The 21,394-nt window shown below is 45.3% G+C and overlaps 1 protein-coding gene across 1 annotated transcript; it reads right to left on the bottom strand.

Annotated features, from left to right (window-relative positions):
* Positions 1-108: 108 nt before the first annotated feature.
* DCT (dopachrome tautomerase) lies at positions 109-19,993 on the bottom strand. The gene is made up of 8 exons (XM_083735308.1): positions 19,484-19,993; positions 13,432-13,731; positions 12,506-12,606; positions 10,340-10,506; positions 8,060-8,239; positions 7,843-7,978; positions 3,640-3,841; positions 109-1,556 (listed from the first exon to the last, which is right to left on the bottom strand). The coding sequence occupies exons 1-8, from the start codon at positions 19,779-19,781 to the stop codon at positions 1,375-1,377; spliced, it is 1,566 nt and encodes a 521-aa protein (XP_083591434.1). The 5' UTR covers positions 19,782-19,993; the 3' UTR covers positions 109-1,374.
* Between the last annotated feature and the right edge of the window lie 1,401 nt (positions 19,994-21,394).

The raw sequence follows: 21,394 nt of genomic DNA, 5'->3' as shown, positions 1-21,394 counted from the left end.
TATTATTATTATTATTATGCTATCCAACAGGCAATTGGCACTATTAGATACTGGTGAATACCTTTTCACCAGTGAGCAGACATACAAGTAAGAATCAAAGTATGTTACTGCACACAAAGAGATGAGGAATTTAATGTATACAGAACACTTCAGTGAAACATGCGAAGCACAGTGTAATAAGCACTCAGAGCCGACTAAAAATATAGGAAGGTAGCAAATGACAAGAGTTTTCCCCTGGCAAGTGTTCTTTAAGCACCGCCAGGGCATGCTCTATACAGCACTTAGCACGCTGTGCTAAATAAATGTTAGAACAGCATTCACAGTTAAGTAGTTAGGAAATCAAAGTGGCGTTACCCATATGATGGATATGTGGATATCAGCATTGCCTGTCTATAACAAGGCATACAGTGGTACCTTGGTTCTCAAACTTGATCCATTCCGGAAGTCCGTTCCAAAACCAATGTGTTCCAAAACCAAGGCATGCTTTCCCATAGAAAGTTAGGCAAAATGGATTAATCCATTCCAGATTTTAAAAAAACAACCCCTAAAACAGCAATTTAACATGAATTTTACTATCTAACAAGACCATTGATCCATAAAATGAAAGCAATAAACAATGTACTGCATTGTTTGCAGTCAATGTACTGCAATTGTTTGCAGACAATCAATCAATCAGTAGCTGAACTGGGTTCCACACAGACACAAAAACAAAACAATAAAGCCGCAAAAACAAAAACGCAAAATCAATAGCAAAAACAGACAGGCCTCAGTGTAACACTCAAAATGGAAGTGTGGCACTCAAAAAGGAAGCATAACACTCAAAACGGAGCATATTCGGCTTCCGAAAAAAGTTTGTAAACCAGAACACTTACTTCTGGGTTTGCAGTGTTTGGGTTCCAAGTTGTTTGAGTACCAAGGCGTTTGAGAACCAAGGTACCACTGTATTTTGAATGTTTGCAACACATCAGTTCTTCTCCTCTATATTTGTGCACCTAGCCACCTATAACACCTAAGAGAAATCTCTCAAGGTAACTCTGGGCTAAGAGCGGACAAATCAATTTCACAGAGATTCGGCAACCTGGGGAGGATTTCTTCCTGCACATGTGAGCACCCCACTTTAAATCCTGCGAGAGCCGATGAGTTGCAGTCCGTGGACAGGAATCAAGATCTGCACCTGTCCTTGTGAAGGGTGTTGACGTGCGAGATGACAACCTCAAATCAGAAAGGAATGGAGGCTTAGTTGAGCTGGTTGTGAAAGTATAAGTTGTCCGGGCGTTGTTCTCTGTCAAGATGCTAAAGCAACACATGGTATGTGTTGACCAACTGACTTCTCAAGGGCAGTCGATTGCAAAATACTTCCCACCCAGCCAGCCCTTAGGCTTCATCGCTGTATTTCTTCACATTAAACCTTGCGTTCATTAGCGGCTCAAAGCCTTTCCGGTGTCTCCGGTGCTGGAAGAGGACAAGCAGAAGGACCAGAACAAGTAAAGCAATCAGAGCTCCTCCAATCGTAGATCCAACCATGAGAGCCCAAGCGCGGGCCTCTTCAGCCGATTCTGTGAAGGCAGAAGAGCAAAGCCAATTGTTAAGTTGTGGGTGAACATATCAGACAACACAGCGATTCTTCAAACAGCTCTCGTTTCTTCACAGGCCAGAACAGAACTGAACTGAAGGGTTCAGCCAGCCTGCTTATATAGAGCTCCACTAGAATGCAACAGTAACCATTTTCTGTAACTATCCAATCACTGAACGTCACTTTCAATCCCTTATTTGCATATGTGGACTTGAGTGAAAACTATCTACAGTATCCCCCTGCTGGCCCAGGGTGAGAACTTCAGTACATAACACCAATTATTGTCTACAAAAGACAAACAGGTCAAATCCGTAATGATACACTGGGCGGGAAACTTTGGGTATAACATACAGCTCACAGCTTAGGAGAAGTTATGGAATTGGGATTTAAAGTTCACAGCATGTTATATGTCATGCCTGTGAGACATGCGCTGGGCCTCCTCAATACTGAGGGGTCCCAACCCCTTTAATAATAATAACAATAATAGTAGTAGCAGCAGTAATAAATTTTTATTTATACCCCACCCTCCCCAGCCAGAGCTGGGCTCAGGGCGGCTAACACCAATAAAATTACAATAAAACATAATAGGGGGGAAGAAACTAAAAAACAAACAAACACCAGGTTATTAAAATATGGGTTAAAATACAATTTAAAATGCAATTTAAGATGTCTTGTGACAGAGCGTTCCACCAAGTTGGGCCACTACTGAAAAGGCCCTGGCCCTAGCTGAGACCAATCTAACCACCTTGTGGCTTGGGACCTCCAAAGTGTTGTTATTTGTGGACCTTAAGGTCCTCCGTGGGGCATACCAGGAGAGGCGGTCCCGTAGGTACGAGGGTCCTAGGCCACAACAAAGACTGAAAGGGCCGGAGATACGTCAGCCCTCAAAGTTGGCTGCCAAGGGTTGGGTGGTGCTGAGAGTGACACTGAGTGTCTGAAGGGTCTTCTAGTAGCCCCCTCATTGTGAGATGTGAGGTTACAGGGAATCAGGCAGAGGGCCTTTTGGGTAACTGCGCCCGCCTTGTGGAACACCCTCCCCCAACAGATGTCAAACAGATAAATAGCTATGTGATTTGGGGGACTTGAAGTTCACGGCATGTTATATTATATGAAAATGATGTACCGCTGGTATTTAACTCCTAGTAAATTAGCAAAAATGTATAAAACGTGCTCAAATGTATGCTGGAAATGTAAGGGAAAAGAAGGCACCTTTTATCATATGTGGTGAAATTGTAAGGTAGTAAAAGGATTTTGGGAAATGATATATAATGAGTTGGGGGGGAATGTTTAAAATAACCTTTGTTTAAAAGCCCGAAGTCTTCCTTTTAGGAATTCAAGGTGTGGAAATCCCAAAGGAGCAGAAAATACTATTTGCGTATGCGACCATGGCTGGCCCAGAGATGGAAAGAAGATAAAGTCCCTACCCGAGAAGAATGGCAGATAGAGTTAATGGACTATGTTGAAATAGCTAAAATGACAGGAAGAGTCAGAAATCAAGAAGACCAAAATTTTAATAAGGAATGGGGAAATTTATAAGCTACCTTAAAGACCATTGTAAGCAGTTAAAATCGTTAGTAGGATTGGAATATCACTTGTAGTTTAAGGTTAAATTCCAGACATAGTGGAAGAGGTAAAGGATTTGGATTAAAGATGAGGGAGGAAAGGATTAATAATAGGACCAAAATAGGGGAGGATGGAAGTCCAGGAGATTCCTTGGAATCTTGCTTTTATGATTTATGCCTAATATAACTCTAATTTTTTTAATTTGAAACACCAAATAAATAATTTTTGTAAAAAGAACAAAGAACAAAGCCACAGCCACACTCTAACCATTACACTAAATCCCTGGACAACTGCCATAATTGACAATGCTTCCATTGCTTTTAATAGCCATGCTATTAAACCGGTGGGGATTGTGAGCCAAAACAACCAGGGGCACCAGTTTGGCAAAGGCTACCACACTGTGCCCTTAGCCCAGAGTGGTACCACACTGCGACAACTGGTACATGCTGCAGTGCTGAGCTCTTGCAAGCTAAACTATATAACTCACAAAACTATCTAGTTACCAGGCAAGTCAATGGCATAGCTGTAGCCAAGCTGTTCTGCAGGTAGAAACAGTTCATCGTTGGCCACCGGAGGGAAGAAAGGCACCATGTTGAACTTCCGGTTGTGGCCAATAGGAGCCAGTTCTTCGGGCCACGCACTGCCAGACGGGCGAAATCGTTTCATCCATTCATCAAAAATAGCATCCGTAAAGGAATGGAGGACCTGGGAAGCCAATTCACACATGATTTTAAGCTCACAGGGATATGCCCAAGCCAATATGATGAAAACAAATAATTTGCCCATGTTCATTTTATTCCCTGTGCTGTTTATGAAAATACTGAGTGGGGTCATCTGGAGTTTTGGAGCACAGTGGTGCCTCGGTTTAAGAACAGCCCTGTTTATGAACTATTCGGTTTACGAACTCCGCAAAACCGGAAGTAATGTCCTGCTTTGCGAAATTTACCTAAGTCTAAGAACAAAAGCCGAACGGTGAAAGGGCACCGGCGGCAGGAGGCCTCATTGGGGAACACGCCTCAGTTTAAGAGCAGTTTCAGTTTGAGAACAGACTTCCGGAATAGATTAAGTTCGTAAACCGAGGTACCACTGTACATTGACAATACGCTGATGATACACAACTCTGTTTCTCTTTTACATCTGCAGGTGAGGCAGCGGATGTGCTGGACTGATGTCATGACTCAGTAACAGACCGGATGAGAGCCAACAAACTGAAGCTCAATGCAGATAAGACCGATGCACTGTTAGTGGGTGGTTCCCTAGACCAGATGGGTGGGAGGTTGCCTGCTCTTGATGGGAGTCGGAGTCTATCAACACTTGAAGGCCCACACATTTCCTAGTCCTATCATAATGCAATCAGCAGTGCTGGCTGTTACTTCCTGGCATGCTTTGAAGTGACACCAAGACTCAATATTTAAAATAATCCAAATTTCAGATAAATGAAGCCACGACCTGTAGGTAAGGGGAGCAAATGAGCCTCAAACCCTCGGTGAGTTAAGGATGCAAAGTGAGGCTGCAGTGGATTGAGCAGATGAGACTAAGAGTGGGTCCAATGGTCAAAAATATGGTTTCTGCATGTGTTGTAGAAGGAAGTAAGGGGCAGATGGGGCTCTTCAACCCCAAAAAGTAGCCCATCTTGTTATCTCACAGGATACCTTTGGGAAAAGGGACGCGGGTGGCGCTGTGGGTTAAACCACAGAGCCTAGGACTTGCTGATCAGAAGGTCGGCGGTTCGAATCCCCACGACAGGGTGAGCTCCCGTTGTTCGGTCCCTGCTCCTGCCAACCTAGAAGTTCGAAAGCACGTCAAAGTGCAAGTAGATAAATAGGTACCACTCCAGCAGGAAGGTAAACGGTGTTTCCATGCACTGCTCTGGTTCGCCAGAAGCGGCTTAGTCATGCTGGCCACATGACCCGGAAGCTGTACACCAGCTCCCTTGGCCTATAAAGTGAGATGAGCACCGCAACCCTCCAGTTGGCCACAACTGGACCTAATGATCAGGGGTCCCTTTACCTTTGGGAAAAGAAAAGGTTAAGGAATAAACTCTACACAAATCTGGAGTGGAATCCCTAAGATGGTTGGATGGCACCTTGTACACGTCTTTCCAGCAACTCCCTGCAGCCAAGCTAGTGTCAAACATATTGCTCTGCTTTCCTTTGGATCACATCAGGGAGGTGATAACAAGCAGTATGTTACATCAGCTGTGAAGGTGGATGAAGGCTGCAGCAGATAAGTATCTACTGGTCATCGTGACTATCATGCCATTGGAACAGAGCCTTACTGCGAAGACTGTGCGGTGGTCAGCGTGCACTGATCTACACACATAAAACAAATTCATGCACAGGCATCTTCCAAAAACCCATCCCAAAACCAAACCCCAAAAGTCCCATGGTAACGGGGGCAGGATCGTGAAATCTGGAAGCCCCTAGTCATGAACTGGCACATGGACGGTGGATACAGATTTAGTCGTTCTGACTCAAGGAGGAACGAGGCAGTTGAGCAGTTCAGCAGCTGTATCCATGACTGAGCGGCCCTTTTTAGGATCCACTCTTCTCACCCCAAAAAGGGGGAGGAGCTAGAAAAGGTGCCCTGAACATAGTCTGCCTCCCTTTTCCCCTGACTGGATTATCAATGTCCCCACTGTGGAAGGACGTGTGGATCCAGAATTGGCCTCCACAGTCACCTACGGACTCATTGTTAAAACCGTGTTTATGGGAGACAATCTTACTCTGCTATATGAGTGATCGCCAAAGAAAGGAAGAAGAAGAAAGAATCAGGGAGATCTTGTCTAGTCAGCCCAGGACCTCCATACATAATGCCCAAGTTGCACACTTCGGTGCAGCTAGCACAGTGATTTGGAGGTGCACTTGATATGGAAGCCAACAACAATATTTAAGAACTGCAAGGTTGGATTTAATAATATATCAATATTACTACATCTAGATTCTCTAATGGGCTGATCCTGGGATGCGGGTTTCTCATTTTCTCTCCGTTTTTATCAGTTTTATTTATTACATTTAGATCCCTGTGGAGTTCAGGACACTTCACATGGGGTTCTGTGAGATCTATAAAGGCATCACCTCTACTGAGACCAGCATCGTGTGCCTTCAGGTCCTTCTCTGGGCCACAGAGAATGAAAATCCACCTCCTTCTTTGGGTATCAACCATTCTTTAAAAACCTCCCATGAAGGAACGCAGCTGTGGCTTCTTTCCTTAGGCATCGTTACAGAATTGTACTGCAGTCAATCAGAGTTCTTACATTTCCTACAAGTTTTTTTTCCATGTACGTAGTTCTTCTATTTGCATTACTAAAGCTGCAGGGTTCAAGCTTTAATTTAGCCACCAGATGGGGCTCACATACTCCATTATGCCCCCAGAACACCGATGGAAGATCTTATGAATTAACAGAGGCACTTTCATGCATACGAAATATTCCTTCTTCCCTGCTTCCCCCCCCCCCGACTGCCCACATAGGGGTTCTATAAGGTGCAGGAATAGGACACTCACAAAAGGGTTGTAAACACTTTATCAAAACAAAACTAGTAATGACTCAGGTTTTGATTTGTCTTAATACTAATAATAATAATTTTATTTATACCCCACCCATCTGGCTGGGTTTCCCCAGCCACTCTAGGCTGAGGAATATTCCCCAACAAAATATTAAAAACACGATAAAACATCAAACATGAAGAACTTCCCTAAACAGGGCTGCCTTCAGATGTCTTCTAAAAGTCAGATAGTTGTTTATTTCCTTGACATCTGATGGGAGGGCATTCCACATCCTGTGTCTAAATGATCTGATCAGAGAGTTGTTTTTACCTCCACAGTTCATTCCATTATTTTGAAATGCAGGCAGGATTTCGAAAGAGGACTAAAGTCTGTTTACACGACGTCAGATCACCAATTCACCAACCTGAGTACTTTTGACATATGTTGGTTAAATCTGAAGTAGCAACACTTTAACCCAGTGGTTCTTAACTGGTGGTTCACTCCAGGGGATCTGTGTAACCCACCCATCACAGGTCCGGGACATCCTGTTTGGGGGGGCCATGCTATCATGTGAGAGCACAGCACCTAAAAACGTGCGCGATCGTGGCTGGGCACATGTCTTGCTGAAGATTGCAGCTCCAAAAATGGCGCATGTCTGGCTCTAGCGAAAATTGAAAACGTCAATATTGGGTGGCTAGCATCAACAGGTACAGATAACAATCAAGAGAAGACATGGTTTCTGTTCTCATTCGTAGAAGTGGTCCTCCTGGGAAATGTTCTCCAATAGGTAAAAGTAAAGGACCCCTGAACAGTTAGGTCCAGTCAAAGGCAACTATGGGGTTGCGGCACTCATCTCACTTCAGGCCAACGGAACCTGAGTTTGTCCACAGACAGATTTCCAGGTCATGTGGCCAGCATGACTAAACCGCTTCTGGCACAATGGAGCACCATGACGGAAACCAGAGCACACGGAAATGCCATTTACCTTGCCACAGCGGTACCTATTTATCTACTTGCACTGGCGTGCTTTCGAACTGCTAGGTTGGCAGGAGCTGGGACAGATAAACAGGAGCTCATCCCATTGTGGGGATTCGAACTGGCAACCTTCCAATCGGCAAGCCCAAGAGGCTCAGTGGTTTAGACCACAGTGGCACCCATGTCCCAATAGGCATATTTGGTTACAAGGACTTCAAGGGACCTAAAATGAGATAAGGACATACCACAAAGACAGGATCGTTCACTGCAGAATGAGGGAAAGCACTCGTTCCATTCAAGACCGAGTGGACCAAGTTATGGAGGCTCACGGCTGATGGGCCCAGGGTTCCGTTGGGTTCATCGAAACCTTCCAAAGTATTCCTGTGTCAAGCAACGCAGAGCATTACCATCTCACAAGCTCCATTGTTCAGCAAAGCAAACGATGCAAACCAAAGAACTAACCTGAAGCTAAAACTAGAATTCCGAAAGAAAGGCGGCTTGTCAAAGTCTTGCAGAGAGAGGCAATTCTGGACATCTTCCATGGTTGGTAGCCGGTCCCCTGCTTTGCTGAATGGGTTCCTCTGCAGAAGTCCTTCGTTGGTCCCGTTACAAAGTGTAACCAGGCGGTTATAGTCATCCAAACTTGGGTTTACAAATAGAGAGACATGAAGCAGTCAGACTTGATTTTGGGCTGAGCTTTCTTGTTATTGATTTTATGCAGGGAGGAAGACAGGCCGAAAGCTTTAATTGGTTTTAACAGGAAGATTAATTAGCTGGTGCTTAGTTAATCATCCAGTTGGGGAAAATGTTGATCACCCATACATGAAGTGTTTGAGCACCAGGGAGCATAGGAGCAGGGACGTCTTACCCATAGAGGCTAGTGGCGCGGGGCGCCAAGTTCTGGAGGGCGTCAGGGAAGAGGCGGAAGCTGGACGCAGCTCCTCCCGGAATCAGCTCGCCACCCTCGCCCACCTTCCCCATGCCGCACCAAAGCAGTGCCGCGTCCGGAGCCTCCGTCTGCCATGGCCACCACAGCACGAAGCGTCCAGCTGAGCCGGGAGGTGTCGCGTCCAGCCTCCGCCTCTTCCCCACCGGAGGAGCCGCCCTCCAGCCACTGACCGCCTCCTCCAGCCCTGCCGGCAGTGCAGTCCTCCCTTAAAAACTCTGGGAAATGGGAGGAGGGGCACCAGAGGGAGCTTTGCACCATGGCGCCAGAAATAATAATAATAATAATAATAATAATAATAATAATAATAATAATAATAAAAAATTTTATTTATACCCCACCCTTCCCGGCCAGAGCCGGGCTCAGGGCGGCTAACACCAGTAAAATTACAGTAAAAACATAAGGCGGGGGGAGACCAATTTAAAATACAGGTTAAAATGGAATTTAAAATGCAGCCTCATTTTAAAAGTAGCCCATAGCTCAAAACCATAAGGGGAGGGAAACATAAGGGTCAGACTGAGTCCAAACCAAAGGCCAGATGGAACAGCTCTCTCTTGCAGGCCCTGCAGAAAGATGTCAAGTCCCGCAGGTCCCTAGTCTCTTGTGACAGAGCCAGTGTGGTGTAGTAATCTGGGGGACCGGGTTTGTGTCTCCGCTCCTCCACATGCAGCTGCTGGGTGATCTTGGGCCAGTCACACTTCTTTGGAGTCTCTCAGCCCCACTCACCTCACAGAGTGTTTGTTGTGGGGGAGGAAGGGAAAGGAGATTGTTAGCCACTTTGAGACTCCTTCGGGTAGTGATAAAGCGGGATATCAAATCCAAACTCTTCCACCAAGTCGGGGCCAGTACTGAAAAGGCCCTGGCCCTAGTTGTGGCCAATCTAAACACCTTGCGACTTGGGACCTCCAAAATGTTAAGGTCCTCCATGGGGGAGAGGTGGTCCCGTAGGTATGTGGGTCCTAGGCCTAATGCTTAAGACGGCCTTGCATAGGAGGTACAAGTGTTGGATCTTTGTGTTGGAAATACAAACATATCCCCCCCACACACACACACAGTTGAGATAATGCTCAGGCAGATTCAGGGCTGGGGAAGTTAGAGGTCCCAACAGAGGAATCCCTCTTGGAGCCATGTGCAAAGAAGGTGAAATAAATCATGCTCAACAAATTAAAAATAGACTTTTCTTCAAATAGTTGGCTGTATTCAGGCACCTGTGCATAAGCCGCTCCCCCCCCCCTTCCTCTCCAAGTTTGCTGAGAGCTTTTGCTTCCATTTTTGACTAACTAAGGTTTGTTGTTATGTCTGAACCCAAACAAACTGTGGGTAGTCTTACCTACACTTTAGGAAAACAAGTCAACTTCAAACTGTGGCTTGTGGTCCTGGTTCGTTTTGCTAAACCGTAGTGAAGATTAACCACAGTTGTGGCTTTGGGCATAAGAGCAAACCAGAGTTTACTGCAGCTGTGCTGCAGAAGGAAGATGGAAAACATGAGCCTGAGGCTCTGTATGTAACACCAAACCAAAGTTTAGCATTACATCTGAACCAAGTCTTGGCGGCAGCTATTACTTATTAAACCGAAAATTTTCTTACACTTCCTCCAGAGATTTTAAAATGTCACCTTCATTGAGGTTTTGATGCAGCAATTCTTTAAATGCAATGAATGAATTTATTCATCAATGAAAAGGCAGGTAATTCTTGAATTTATTGACAGCTCAAAAAAAATAATCAAAGAAGGAGTCAAAAACCTGGATGCATAGGTATCCCCAATACCTCAGTTCTAAACAAAAATGTGTTGTTACCTGTTGCATACTATCTGCCACTGTGAAAACCTTGAATTCCGACTTATTAGGTTTGGGTCGTCAGGACTTGGTGCTCCCAAAAGCTGATCAGTACACACATCACATTCATTTCTGCCTGTAGCAAAATTCCAATAAGGCAATGCAAAGGAATCGTTCCCAATCATCCGCTAAACATGAGAGTGGGGAAATGGAGGGGGTGGAAATGAAACCACTTTGGATTAGGTCTTTGCAAAAAACATTTGTTAAAATTATTTCCGCAACTCAACAAACCCCATATAACCTCTTTGCAACACTTGCCCAAAACGTCTCTTTCCTTTTTCAAATCCAGGACATCCCAATCCCTACAAAAACATGGATATCTCTTCAGGTAGGTGAGCTATATTTGCCTGAAATCAGAGCACAAAGCTTCTCCACACACACACAGAGAGAGAGAGACATCTGCCTTGTGTTGCATATAAAACAAATCTATGATTCTATCTGAAGAGACGCTGAGGATCATAGAGTCCAAGCCTTTACAATGCAGGAATATTCAGCTGTCCCATATAGGGATTGAACCTGCGACCTTGGTGTTATCAGCACCATGCTCTTACCAACTGAGCTATCCAATGGATTGCCTTTGTATCAAAATGAAAAGAGAAGAACAACGTAATGATAGCAGACAACAGACAGCAAGACAAACATAGTTTTAGCAGAAGATGAACAGCAGTGGAATGGAAACAGTGTTGCATGCGAGAATACAGGGGGGAAGAAAAGGAACGCTCAGTCCTCGGATGGTGGGCGCCCTTTGTGGGGCCACGTGCAGCACCCCCGAGCCTTGTGGGACTTACCAGCTTGCCATGCTGGCCCGCCTGCCTGATGCCACAGCCGTTGGGTGTTCCTGCCAAACCTTGGTTCAAATAATCCAATCAGTGGCATTGGTGGAGGCAGGGCCAGCCGAGGGGTCTACTCATGCTGTTTATTAGGGGGCAGAGCTGACAGCAAAGCATGCAGCGGTCTCTCAGGGGTCGGGGGGTCACCGCCTGGGCATGCGAAAACAATCATTCTTACATGCCTAATTAGAGTGGGATGGCCTTGGATTATTGTCTGTGTAGTTTAACCCCACCTCAGCTGATCCCTCTACCAGCCAATGCAGCTGTGGTCTAAACCACTGAGCGCCTCTTGGGCTTGCCGATCAGAAGGTCGACAGTTTGAATCCCCAGCTGGGTGAGCTCCTCCTTTACCAGCTCCTGCCAACCTAGCAGTTCGAAAGCATACCAGTGCAAGTAGATAAATAGGTGCCACTGCAGCGGGAAAGTAAACAGTGTTTCTATGCGCTCTGGTTTCCATCACAGTGTCCTTTTGGGCCCAAGTGGTTTAGTCATCCTGGCCAGATGACCCAGAAATCTGTCTGTGGACAAATGCTGGTTCCCTCCGTCTGAAAGCGAGATGAGCACTGCATCCCCATAGTCACTTTTGACTGGACCTAACCATCCAGGGGTCCTTTACCTTTACCTTTACCTTTACCAATGCAGCAGATAGGGAAGCTCCAAATCCTTTGTCACATCATTCTCTTTCCTCAGGACCATCTTTACACATTTCCCATTTTGTGGTAGAATGCTAAACCTTAAGGAGGCTCATTATGCTGAGAATTCCTCCCTCTCAGGAATGGTGGGGGGCGGGTGAGAGGGAGGGAGGGCTTAGAAGCGTCTCTATTTACATCTTTCAAACATACACCAGTCGGTGTTTCCACTCATAGGCGCCGACTCCATGGGGCCTGAGGGGGCCCGAGCCCCCTCAAAAATTCGTTTGGGGGGGCTCCGCCCCCCCAATAATTTAAGAAAATTATTAGTTATATTATGCTTTGTAAAATCACAAAATTATGTTGGTATTTTTTATTTTCCTTGTTTGACGATAGTTACCTTTTAAAATACATTCAGTAATGAGTTAAAACAAAGCCACTCTCGATCTAGAGAGGGGGTGGGGTTGCGGGCTCCCCTAGCTCATTAATATTCACCGCCCACGGCGGCAGCCAATCGGCTGCCGCAAAGGGCGGACCCTCACAGGTTCACTTAAGGTCGGGGCAGCCCGGGGCTCGCCCCTTTCGTTCCCCCAGCAGCAGCGGTTTGGAGGTCTTGGCCCCCCCCCCCCCAATATTTTTTATAAGTCGGCGCCCCTGTTTCCACTAACCTGCAGATCTCTTTCCAGCAGCAGCAAGTGATACCTGTGCCAAGTCACAAAGGCGGGTCCTTGGTGGGAGAAGTCTATTGCTGTGAAGGGACGGCCTGGTCCTGTGGTTAAAATGGAATTAAACTTAGAAAGGGGACATTTTCTCTATCACGTTGGAGAGAAATCCATTTTAAAAAACATTGCTACAATGCCTTGACAGACGAGGGAAAGGTGTGCCTTTTGCTGTCCTGGCTTATAAATTATGGCACATTCTTGTTTCTAAAATTCTAGATATCTACCCATTAAGCTGGCTGCCATATGCCCAGGATTCAGATTAGGCCAGGTAGGCTCAGATGAAATTTTATCTGCCAGCACAATTCTTTCTTCTTATCCTATGGTGAAAACCCTGTATGCTTTGCATGGAAAGTCAGAATGGAAAACTATTTCCATTTTTGGCTATCAGAACAGTGATCGTATGTTTCAGACAAAGGAATGTAATACTAGAACATTTCCACATCTGTTTCTGATTTATTGGGGTTTATTGAATGGCTTTCTTGTGTGTTTTTAAAGAAACATGCGCGTGCGCCCCCCACAAAAAAACCCAAACAGTGTAAAATAAATGTAATACAAATTCAAACCTCAATACTGTACAAACCATACTGCCTTTCTACTAACTAGACTATTCCAAAAATTACAGGAATCCTAATAAGCTTCAAGGAGCATTCCGAAGCTTCTAAGTAGGGAGAATGGGGGGGAATCCCCTTCCCCAGAAGAGGGGAAGTTCTCAGACAAATCACATCCACTGTGTTGAAAATGTTCCATTTCATATGTGTTTTTCCAAAGTGGCTTTTTTAAAAAAAACAACAACAACACCACTCTGTTGACATTCCCTTTAGTGTGTGTTTCACCTTTTCCTATCTTATCCCTTGCTAATGGAAATCACCAACCTAAAAGGGTGTCTCTGACTGAGTAATAATGAAGCCACACATAGTAATTGTAAATGCTGCAATTTGCAACTTGCGGGTCATTTCCACTGGGACCAAGCAGACTCAGCCAATGCTGCGTAGCGATCACATAGTCGGGGTGAACGGTGGTCTTTGCACGGTTGAGGGCATCCAAGAATTGCTCTCGCTCTTCCTCCGTCAAAGCGTGGATATTCTTCCGGACAACCAGAGGCTTCTTCTCGTCACAGTTGAGCCCTGACCAACCAAATTTGCAGTCCCCACAATTGTAGCCGGCAAAGTTCCCTGTATTAAAAAGACAGCATCAGTCATACATCAGCATACAGAAGCAGATGTTGCCCAAACCTCTGTGATGAGGAGGAGTTAAAGGTTGAATACAGTGGTACCTCAGGTTAAGTACTTAATTCGTTCTGGAGGTCCCTTCTTAAGCTGAAACTGTTCTTAACCTGAAGCACCACTTTAGCTAATGGGACCTCCTGCTGCCACTGCACCACTGCTGCACGATTTCTGTTCTCATCCTGAAGCAAAGTTCTTAACCCAAGATAATATTTCTGGGGTAGCGGAGTCTGTAACCTGAAGCGTATGTAACCTGAAGCATATGTAACCTGAGGTACCACTGTAAATGCTAAACATTCAAAGCTGTCAGGGACCGTGCTGAGGAGGAATGCTGGGAGCCTCCCCCTGCTCCTGCTCCAGATCCTGAATCTTCCCAGGAGCAGGAGGACCGTATAGATTTGGAACAGTGGTTTGCAGAGGGACATAGCTCAGAAGGCAGAAGCTGGAAAATACTGGATGGGGAACAGCTAGGAGAAGAAACACTGGGAGAGAGGGGGTTAACAGATTCACAGTCTCTGGACAGCATCCACCACCACCCACCCCCTTATCCAAAGTCACGGAGAGCTCAGAAAGTGGCAGAACAGAAAGCACAGAGGGTACAAGCTCAGATTACAAGACGTAGGAGTGACATCGATTAATAGGGACGGAAAGGGGTGGATTCCTTAACTGGGAGCACCGCCATTTCTAGGAGAGGTGTTCTTTGTTCTCTCACTGTGATTATTAAAGTTTCTAACTGGTAAGAAGACTCCTTTTCCTTTGTTCTGCTTATCTACTGCGATGGGAGGGGAAGCCAATTCCCTGAAGCCTGACAAAAGCGCACACATGCACACACATGCATATCAAGAATCCTGAGAACTATAATCTGCTAAAGAGGCTGGGAATTGTAACTCAGAGAGGGGTAAAGTCCATTTTCCACGATTCTTTGTGATTCTTTAAATGTATGTTGTGTATGCAGCCAAAATGACTACTCCATGCTCTCCAACATCTCAGAAGGGCTGTTTCCATAAATCCACCTTCATGTGTACGCTAAAGGCATTGTCAACAAATGAGACCATGACTGCTACCTTGGCCAGATTTGACAGCCATCCTCCCTGAAGTCTGCAGAGTTGGTGTGACATTTGGAAAAAAGCAGCCTAAACCTGATGAACAAGCTCACCACGCAGTAGGTAACACGGAGCCAGCTATGAGAACAGATTTAAAATATATATTTATTTTTAAGCAGTAGTATTCCCCTTCCCTGGTTCTGAGATCTGGAGAGATCACTGCCCCCTGGGATTTAGCTTCAGCAGAAATAGAAACCCCAGAAACAAGAGTACAGGCTGTGTAGACATGGCCAGGGTCATTCTTGGCCTCAATTCAGATCAAAGCTGGTTTGGGGGGAAAGACCCCAAAATGCAGAACTTGATAAGAAATGACAGTATAGATACTGATTGGGACTAATGCCCTGTGAACACCACTTCCCAAAATGGTACAGGGAGCACATGGGATGCAGAGAAAAGGGGAATTTGTGGACAGGATTGCTGACTTGTCTCAACATATGAGGAAAATCTATCACATTCATAAAAGATGAAGTATGGAAGAAGCCGTCTAAGAGCCATAATGGCTGGTAATTGCTTGCAATTACATTCATGACCTCTGCCCTAAATCAGTTGACGCATTCAAACAATAATCCCTTACAAGCAGTATTAGCGGCAGAAAACTGGGATAGGTCAGACTTTCATATTCAATTATTTCTGATTTATAATACCCTAGCTACAAGGAGAAGCAGTATCCACAGAACAAAGTATGGCTCTAATAACACTAGCTCAGTAAGGCTACAGATCCACTGCCCCGTTGGTAGGTCATTTACAGAGGCAGTTTTATAGAAGTGCAAACACTGTGGTTGCATTGCAGGGGGCACCAAAATGATGCTGCAAAACAGAGTGTGAGAGGTAGGGGTGCTCAATTTTAGCATTGGGCAAGGCACCACTGAAATTTGAGAGTTTGCCACTGTCATTAACTGCAAGCACTGAGCCTCTTGGGCTTGCCAATCAGAAGGTCGGCAGTTCGAATCCATGTGATGGGGTGAGCTCCCATTGCTCTGTCCCAGCTCCTGCCAACCTAGCAGTTCGAAAGCACACCTGTGCAAGTAGATAAATAGGTACCGCTGCGGTGGGAAGGTAAACAGTGTTTCCATGCACTCTGGTTTCCGTCACAGTGTCCCATAGCGCCAGAAGGGTTTAGTCATGCTGGCCACATGACTCGGACAAACACCGGCTCCCTCGGCCTGAAAGCGAGATGAGTGCTGCACTCCATAATCATCTTTAACTGGACTTAACCTTTCAGAGGTCCTTTACCTTTTACCCTCCAACATTTCTCCAATGAAAATAGGGACATCCTATTCCATACTCTCCAACATTTCTCTGATGAAACTAGGGATGTCCTAAGGAAAAGCGGGACATTCTGGGATCAAATCAGAAACCGGGATGGATTCTGTAAATGCGGAACTGTCCCTGGAAAATAGGGACACTTGGAGGGTTTGCATATATAGCATGTACAACTTTGGTCTCTCAGGAAATCCAGCTAGGTTGGCAAACTGTGTTGATTGACCCACCTAACTCAAGAGAGACCATCAGTCGTGTACTGGCAACTTGCTTCATAATCTCCCAGCCTCAGACCAGAAGCAAGCAAGCAAAGATTTAACAAGGTCCTAGTGGGCCACCACGGGACGCGGGTGGCACTGTGGGTTAAACCACAGAGCCTAGGACTTGCCGATCACAAGGTCGGCAGTTCGAATCCCCATGATGGGGTGAGCTCCCATTGCTCAGTCCCTGCTCCTGCCAACCTAGCAGTTCAAAAGCACTTAAAAGTGCAAGTAGATAAATAGGTGCCCCTTCGGCGGGAAGGTAAATGGCGTTTCCGTGTGCTGCTCTGGTTTGCCAGAAGCAGCTTAGTTATGCTGGCCACATGATCCGGAAGCTGTATGCCGGCTCCCTCGGCCAATAAAGTGAGATGAGCGCCGCAACCCCAGAGTCATCCGCGACTGGACCTAATGGTCAGGGGTCCCTTTACCCTTTACCTTTAGTGGGCCACCACATGGCTGCTGGGGCACAAGTTGTGCAGACCCGATCTAAATTTGGGCATGAGTGCATGGAGACGAACCAGTTCCGACAAGCAGGAATTATTTTCCCTGCTCTGGCTTGAAAACAACTGCATTCAGAAGGAGCGTCATGCCTGATGATAGTTTTAAAGTGCCTAAGCTCTGCAGGGACACTTCTAAATAACTCTTCTGATAACTTCAATGACATGCTGCAATTGTTTCAGATGGTTCAGGCAAGCGAATGTCATCACTAACTCTTTAACTGCATCTGAGAAGGATACAGTCAAGATTAACACACACACCCCACAATGGAGAAAATGAAGATGGAGAGAACATGTGTTGTTTGATGAGGTGCAAATGCCCTGTTTTCAGAACCGAAACCTTTGTGGTCTGAAGTATCTAGTTGCCACCTGGCTCCTGTTTGAAGCTTACCTGCAGACAATGCCAGCTCCAGATTTTGGGAGCTCGTGAACAAAATACCCTGAGAGCTCCAGGTTCAGACCAAAGGTCTATCTAGTCCAAATAAAAGTGGGGAGGATCATTTCCCCTGCCTTAAGATCCTTGAAGTAAAAATGGGATGTAAATATAATGAATAAATTAACATAGCATTATCTCTGTGTTTTAACCTGGCAATCAAATTGACACTGAGGGACTTGATAGGTACAACCGCAGAAACTGTTACTGGCTCTTTTCCTTCTTTTTCCTTTTCTCGCCTCTGGGCAAATTGGCTACCCTAATGCATCTGATGCGGAACACACAAATGCTTTCAAATGAAACCTTATCTGTCAGCTCAAAACTTTCCTTCAAGCTGCCTCATGCGCTGTTCTTACATGAGGTCTCATAACTGCACTTTGTGTTCTGGTGGCTGAAACATTTGGCAAAGACGGAACAGTGCTGCCTTTAGCATAACAGAGAGATGTTATCAGCAAAGCAGCCACCAGAAGGTTAAACTAATGCATTAGAAAAACAAACAAATGTACCAGAGAACACACTTTGGGAGATCTTGGAGATTTCCAAAAGGATCTCTTGTTTGTCTAATTGCTGCTACTAAACTGGTAATTAGCTCCAGATCTTCCTCCAAATTAACGCATTTCAAAAACCCAAGAGCAGGAAGGGAAGAAAATGTCGTATTCATTTTAATACTGTTTTGTTATTGTTTGGTGACTGTGAGCATCTATTTATCAGTCTGTTGACTACTAAAACATTCCCAAATGATAGGAGATAGCTGGAATAGAAATCTCTCCCCCAGCTTCTGCAATGTGATATCCAGTGCTTGGAAAAGATGACGACTCTCTAGGTGAGAGGCAGAGTAAATAAAGTTGGATCCAGATGTCAGTCTGAATTTAGAGAGCATTAGAGAGAGTTTGGGAGCTGTAAAATTGTCTGGAGGTATAAAAGCTGAATTGAGCTTTCAGAAACGCTGTATGGGATTTGCTTTCTGTTGTAGGATTTTCTGTTTGCTTCCAATATACTCTGCTCATATACTTACAATTTCAACATATATTGCAAAGGCACCATAAATCTCTAGTGGTCTCTCCCCCAAAGGAAGTTAAATTTGTAGCTCTTCCCTTGTAAATTTTCACCATTCAGGAAAATGAGGACCATATAACAGTACATTGCCCTTAGTGTCTTTCTTGTCAGGCAATTAGTAAGTTCCATGAATCAAAAGACCTCTTTTTAATGTGGGGAAAAGCCTAAAAGTGGCAAAAGTGGCAAAACTCTCCTCTCCTGCCTTTCATCATGATGTACGTCCAATTCGGGTCTGAACACATTACAAAGCTGTGCACCTGTAGCCATTTTCTTCCTACTTCTGTATAGCTGTTTTTGGAACGTTAATAGGGAAAAGTAACATCGGAAGCTGTTGATACGTATCACAAGTACTGGGGATGAAAATAAGAAATATAAAACGTAGCTTTGTGTTTATTTTGCACATGCAAAATAGATGGAACCTGGCAGAATCATGGGGACTTTCTAGTACAGTGGTACCTCAGGTTAAGTACTTAATTCGTTCCGGAGATCCATTCTTAACCTGAAACTGTTCTTAACCTGAAGCACCACTTTAGCTAATGGGGCCTCCTGCTGCCACTGCGCCGCCGGAGCACAATTTCTGTTCTCATCCTGAAGCAAAGTTCTTAACCTGAAGCACTATTTCTGGGTTAGCGGAGTCTGTAACCTGAAGCGTATGTAACCTGAAGTGTATGTAACCCGAGGTACCACTGTATATTTCTGAATCTCCCTGGCTTTCTCCAGAGAGTAAGGAACCTCCCTCCCAGGATACCTGAAGGAGCGTCTCCACACCCATCATTCAGCCCTCATACACTGAGGTCCAGCTCCCAGGGCCTTCTGGCAGTTCCCTCACTGTGAGAAGTGAGGTTACAGGGAAGCAGGCAAAGGGCCTTCTCAGTAGTGGCACCGCCCTGTGGAACGCCCTCCCATCAGATGTCAAGGAAATAAACAACTATCTGACTTTTAGAAGACATCTGAAGACAACCCTATTTAGGGAAGCTTTTATGTCTTGTCATGTTTTTAATATTCTGTTGGGAGCCGCCCAGAGTGGGCAGGGTATAATTATTATTATTATTATTATTATTATTATTATTATTATTATTATTATTTTCTCACCTGTACACTGACAACTTCTGTTGAAGAATTTCAGCGGCCATCGTTCTCGGTCGTCCACATTGCGGAGAGTGTAGGGCCCGCTCCAAGGTCTGGTGTCCACTTGCACCTCCTTACAGATGCCCCTGCCTTGCTGCGAGCCACACACGTTGTTAGGATTAGGCCCCAAAGGAGGGCAGCATTGCTTGGACTGCAGCATCTCCACAGTCATGCACGCTCGTGGGAATTGCGCCGTGGTCTCCGGAAGCCAAAAGGGGCTCAGGCATCCTAAGAGAACGCAGCAAAGCAGCAGGAAGGCCATCAGTATCAGACTCCAGGACTTCTCGACTCGCTTTGTTCAACCTGCAAAGTCAGCATGGGATTCAGGGCAGGCGGTCTTATTCTCAGCCTCTGGGCTGAACAAGCAAGCCAGGTTTTATGTGACCAAATGAGGTCTCCAACCCACAACCCGTCACAGCCTACCGGGTTAGACTTTGGGGCGTTTGCTTAATCCTAGAGCCTAATTTTATTGAATGCGGTAGAAACGAGGACAGTTTGGTCCTTTGTTGCTTGCCAAGAGGCCACGGCTGGGGGGTTTCTGTGTAGGGGCAGCAAACCCTAATTAGAAGGATTAGCTTTCTACCAACCCTCGTGCTTAGCACATGACATGAAGGGCAAAAAGAGGCCTTTTGAGAGGTGGGGGATATGTGAAAGACTTTGGCTCTGGGTCTCCTTGTCTTCTCTCTCGCTTGTTCTCTTTTGTATTCTGCAACACCGCTAGCATCAGAGTTCATGCACTGTGCATGGAGACACCGGTTTCTTTGTGGCATAGATAGCTAGAATAAATATAATGTTATGCAGAGAGAGAGAATTTAAAACAGTAACCTACTATAAAAGCCTTAAATAAATACTCAGCGCTGAAAGCCCCAGCCTATCTGCTGCACCTATCTCTGGTTTGATAATATTGTGAGTTTCTTTGTCTTGTCTTTGTTCTTTCGGACTTGCCTTGTATTTTCAGATTGGTTTTAATTGTTCATAGCTGCAAAAAGTAGCATGCAGGCACCAGGTGGCTGAGGTGTAGAACTTCTCTAGAGATAAATAAAATAAGTACTCTATAAATAAATTGGAAGCAGATAATCGTTTATGAGAAAACCAAGAGCAGTTGGAGGGAAGTTTTCGCTTCTCACACACATCTTTTGTACCATTGTTACCTCTGAGAAGACAGGATTTGCAGGTCTTTTAAACAGTATCAAAAATCTGCTAAATATTGTTACTGGAGGAAAAAGCAATATGAGTTTGCAAGCCACTAATAGTGACATTCCTCTTCCAAACCATTTTCTTCTCTCTCTCTCTCTCTCTCTCTCTCTCTCTCTCTCTCTCTCCCTCCCTCCCTCCCTCCCTCCCTCTTTTAAGTATATTTCTGGCCTGAAGAATGTCAAGAAAGGAAGGAGGGAGAAAGGAAAGGAAACAGAAGCCAACAATTGCTATAGTCCTTGCTAAGCAACAGAAGGGGATGCCAGACTGCTGTGAAGTGAGTCACATGCTTTGTATGCATAAAGACTTACATGAAGGTTCAGATAAACTGATTGGAAGCAGGACTGACTTGGGATAAGACAGCTTTCCATGTGCAACTGTTTCTGGAGAGGCTGGTCCATAACTCTGCACATGCATAAGATCTCAGGTCCTGTTCCAGGACTGGAACAAGTGTTTTTGGAACTTTCTGGGCACAGGGCAAGCAGAAGTGTGAATGAGTCCTTGCTGTGGGCTTTCTTCCCTTCTACTTTCACAGGGGTACACCCTCAAATGTCGATGTTCTCCCTCCAAGCACACCCACCCCATAAGATTGCCTGCCCCAATTCCTGCCCACAAGGCTTGTTTGGTTTTGTTTTCTTGTGCCATCTTGCATCTGCCAATCTCCCTAAACTGAGGATTCAT

The sequence above is a fragment of the Podarcis gaigeae genome (assembly GCF_964106915.1).
Source record: "Podarcis gaigeae genome assembly, chromosome: 4".
In the NCBI taxonomy this organism is placed as follows: Eukaryota; Metazoa; Chordata; class Lepidosauria; order Squamata; family Lacertidae; genus Podarcis; species Podarcis gaigeae.
The sequence above is the reverse complement of the archived record's forward strand: the minus strand, read 5'-3'. Positions and strand labels throughout refer to the sequence as shown.

Coding starts and splice junctions, on each gene's coding strand:
- DCT (XM_083735308.1), bottom strand. CDS start 19,781: ATGGCCTTCCTGCTGCTTTGCTGCGTTCTCTTAGGATGCCTGAGCCCC. Junction 12,607..13,431: donor AGTCAGAGACACCCTTTTAG/GTTGGTGATTTC, acceptor TTTTAACCACAG/GACCAGGCCGTCCCTTCACA. Junction 7,979..8,059: donor AATTCTAGTTTTAGCTTCAG/GTTAGTTCTTTG, acceptor TGCTTGACACAG/GAATACTTTGGAAGGTTTCG.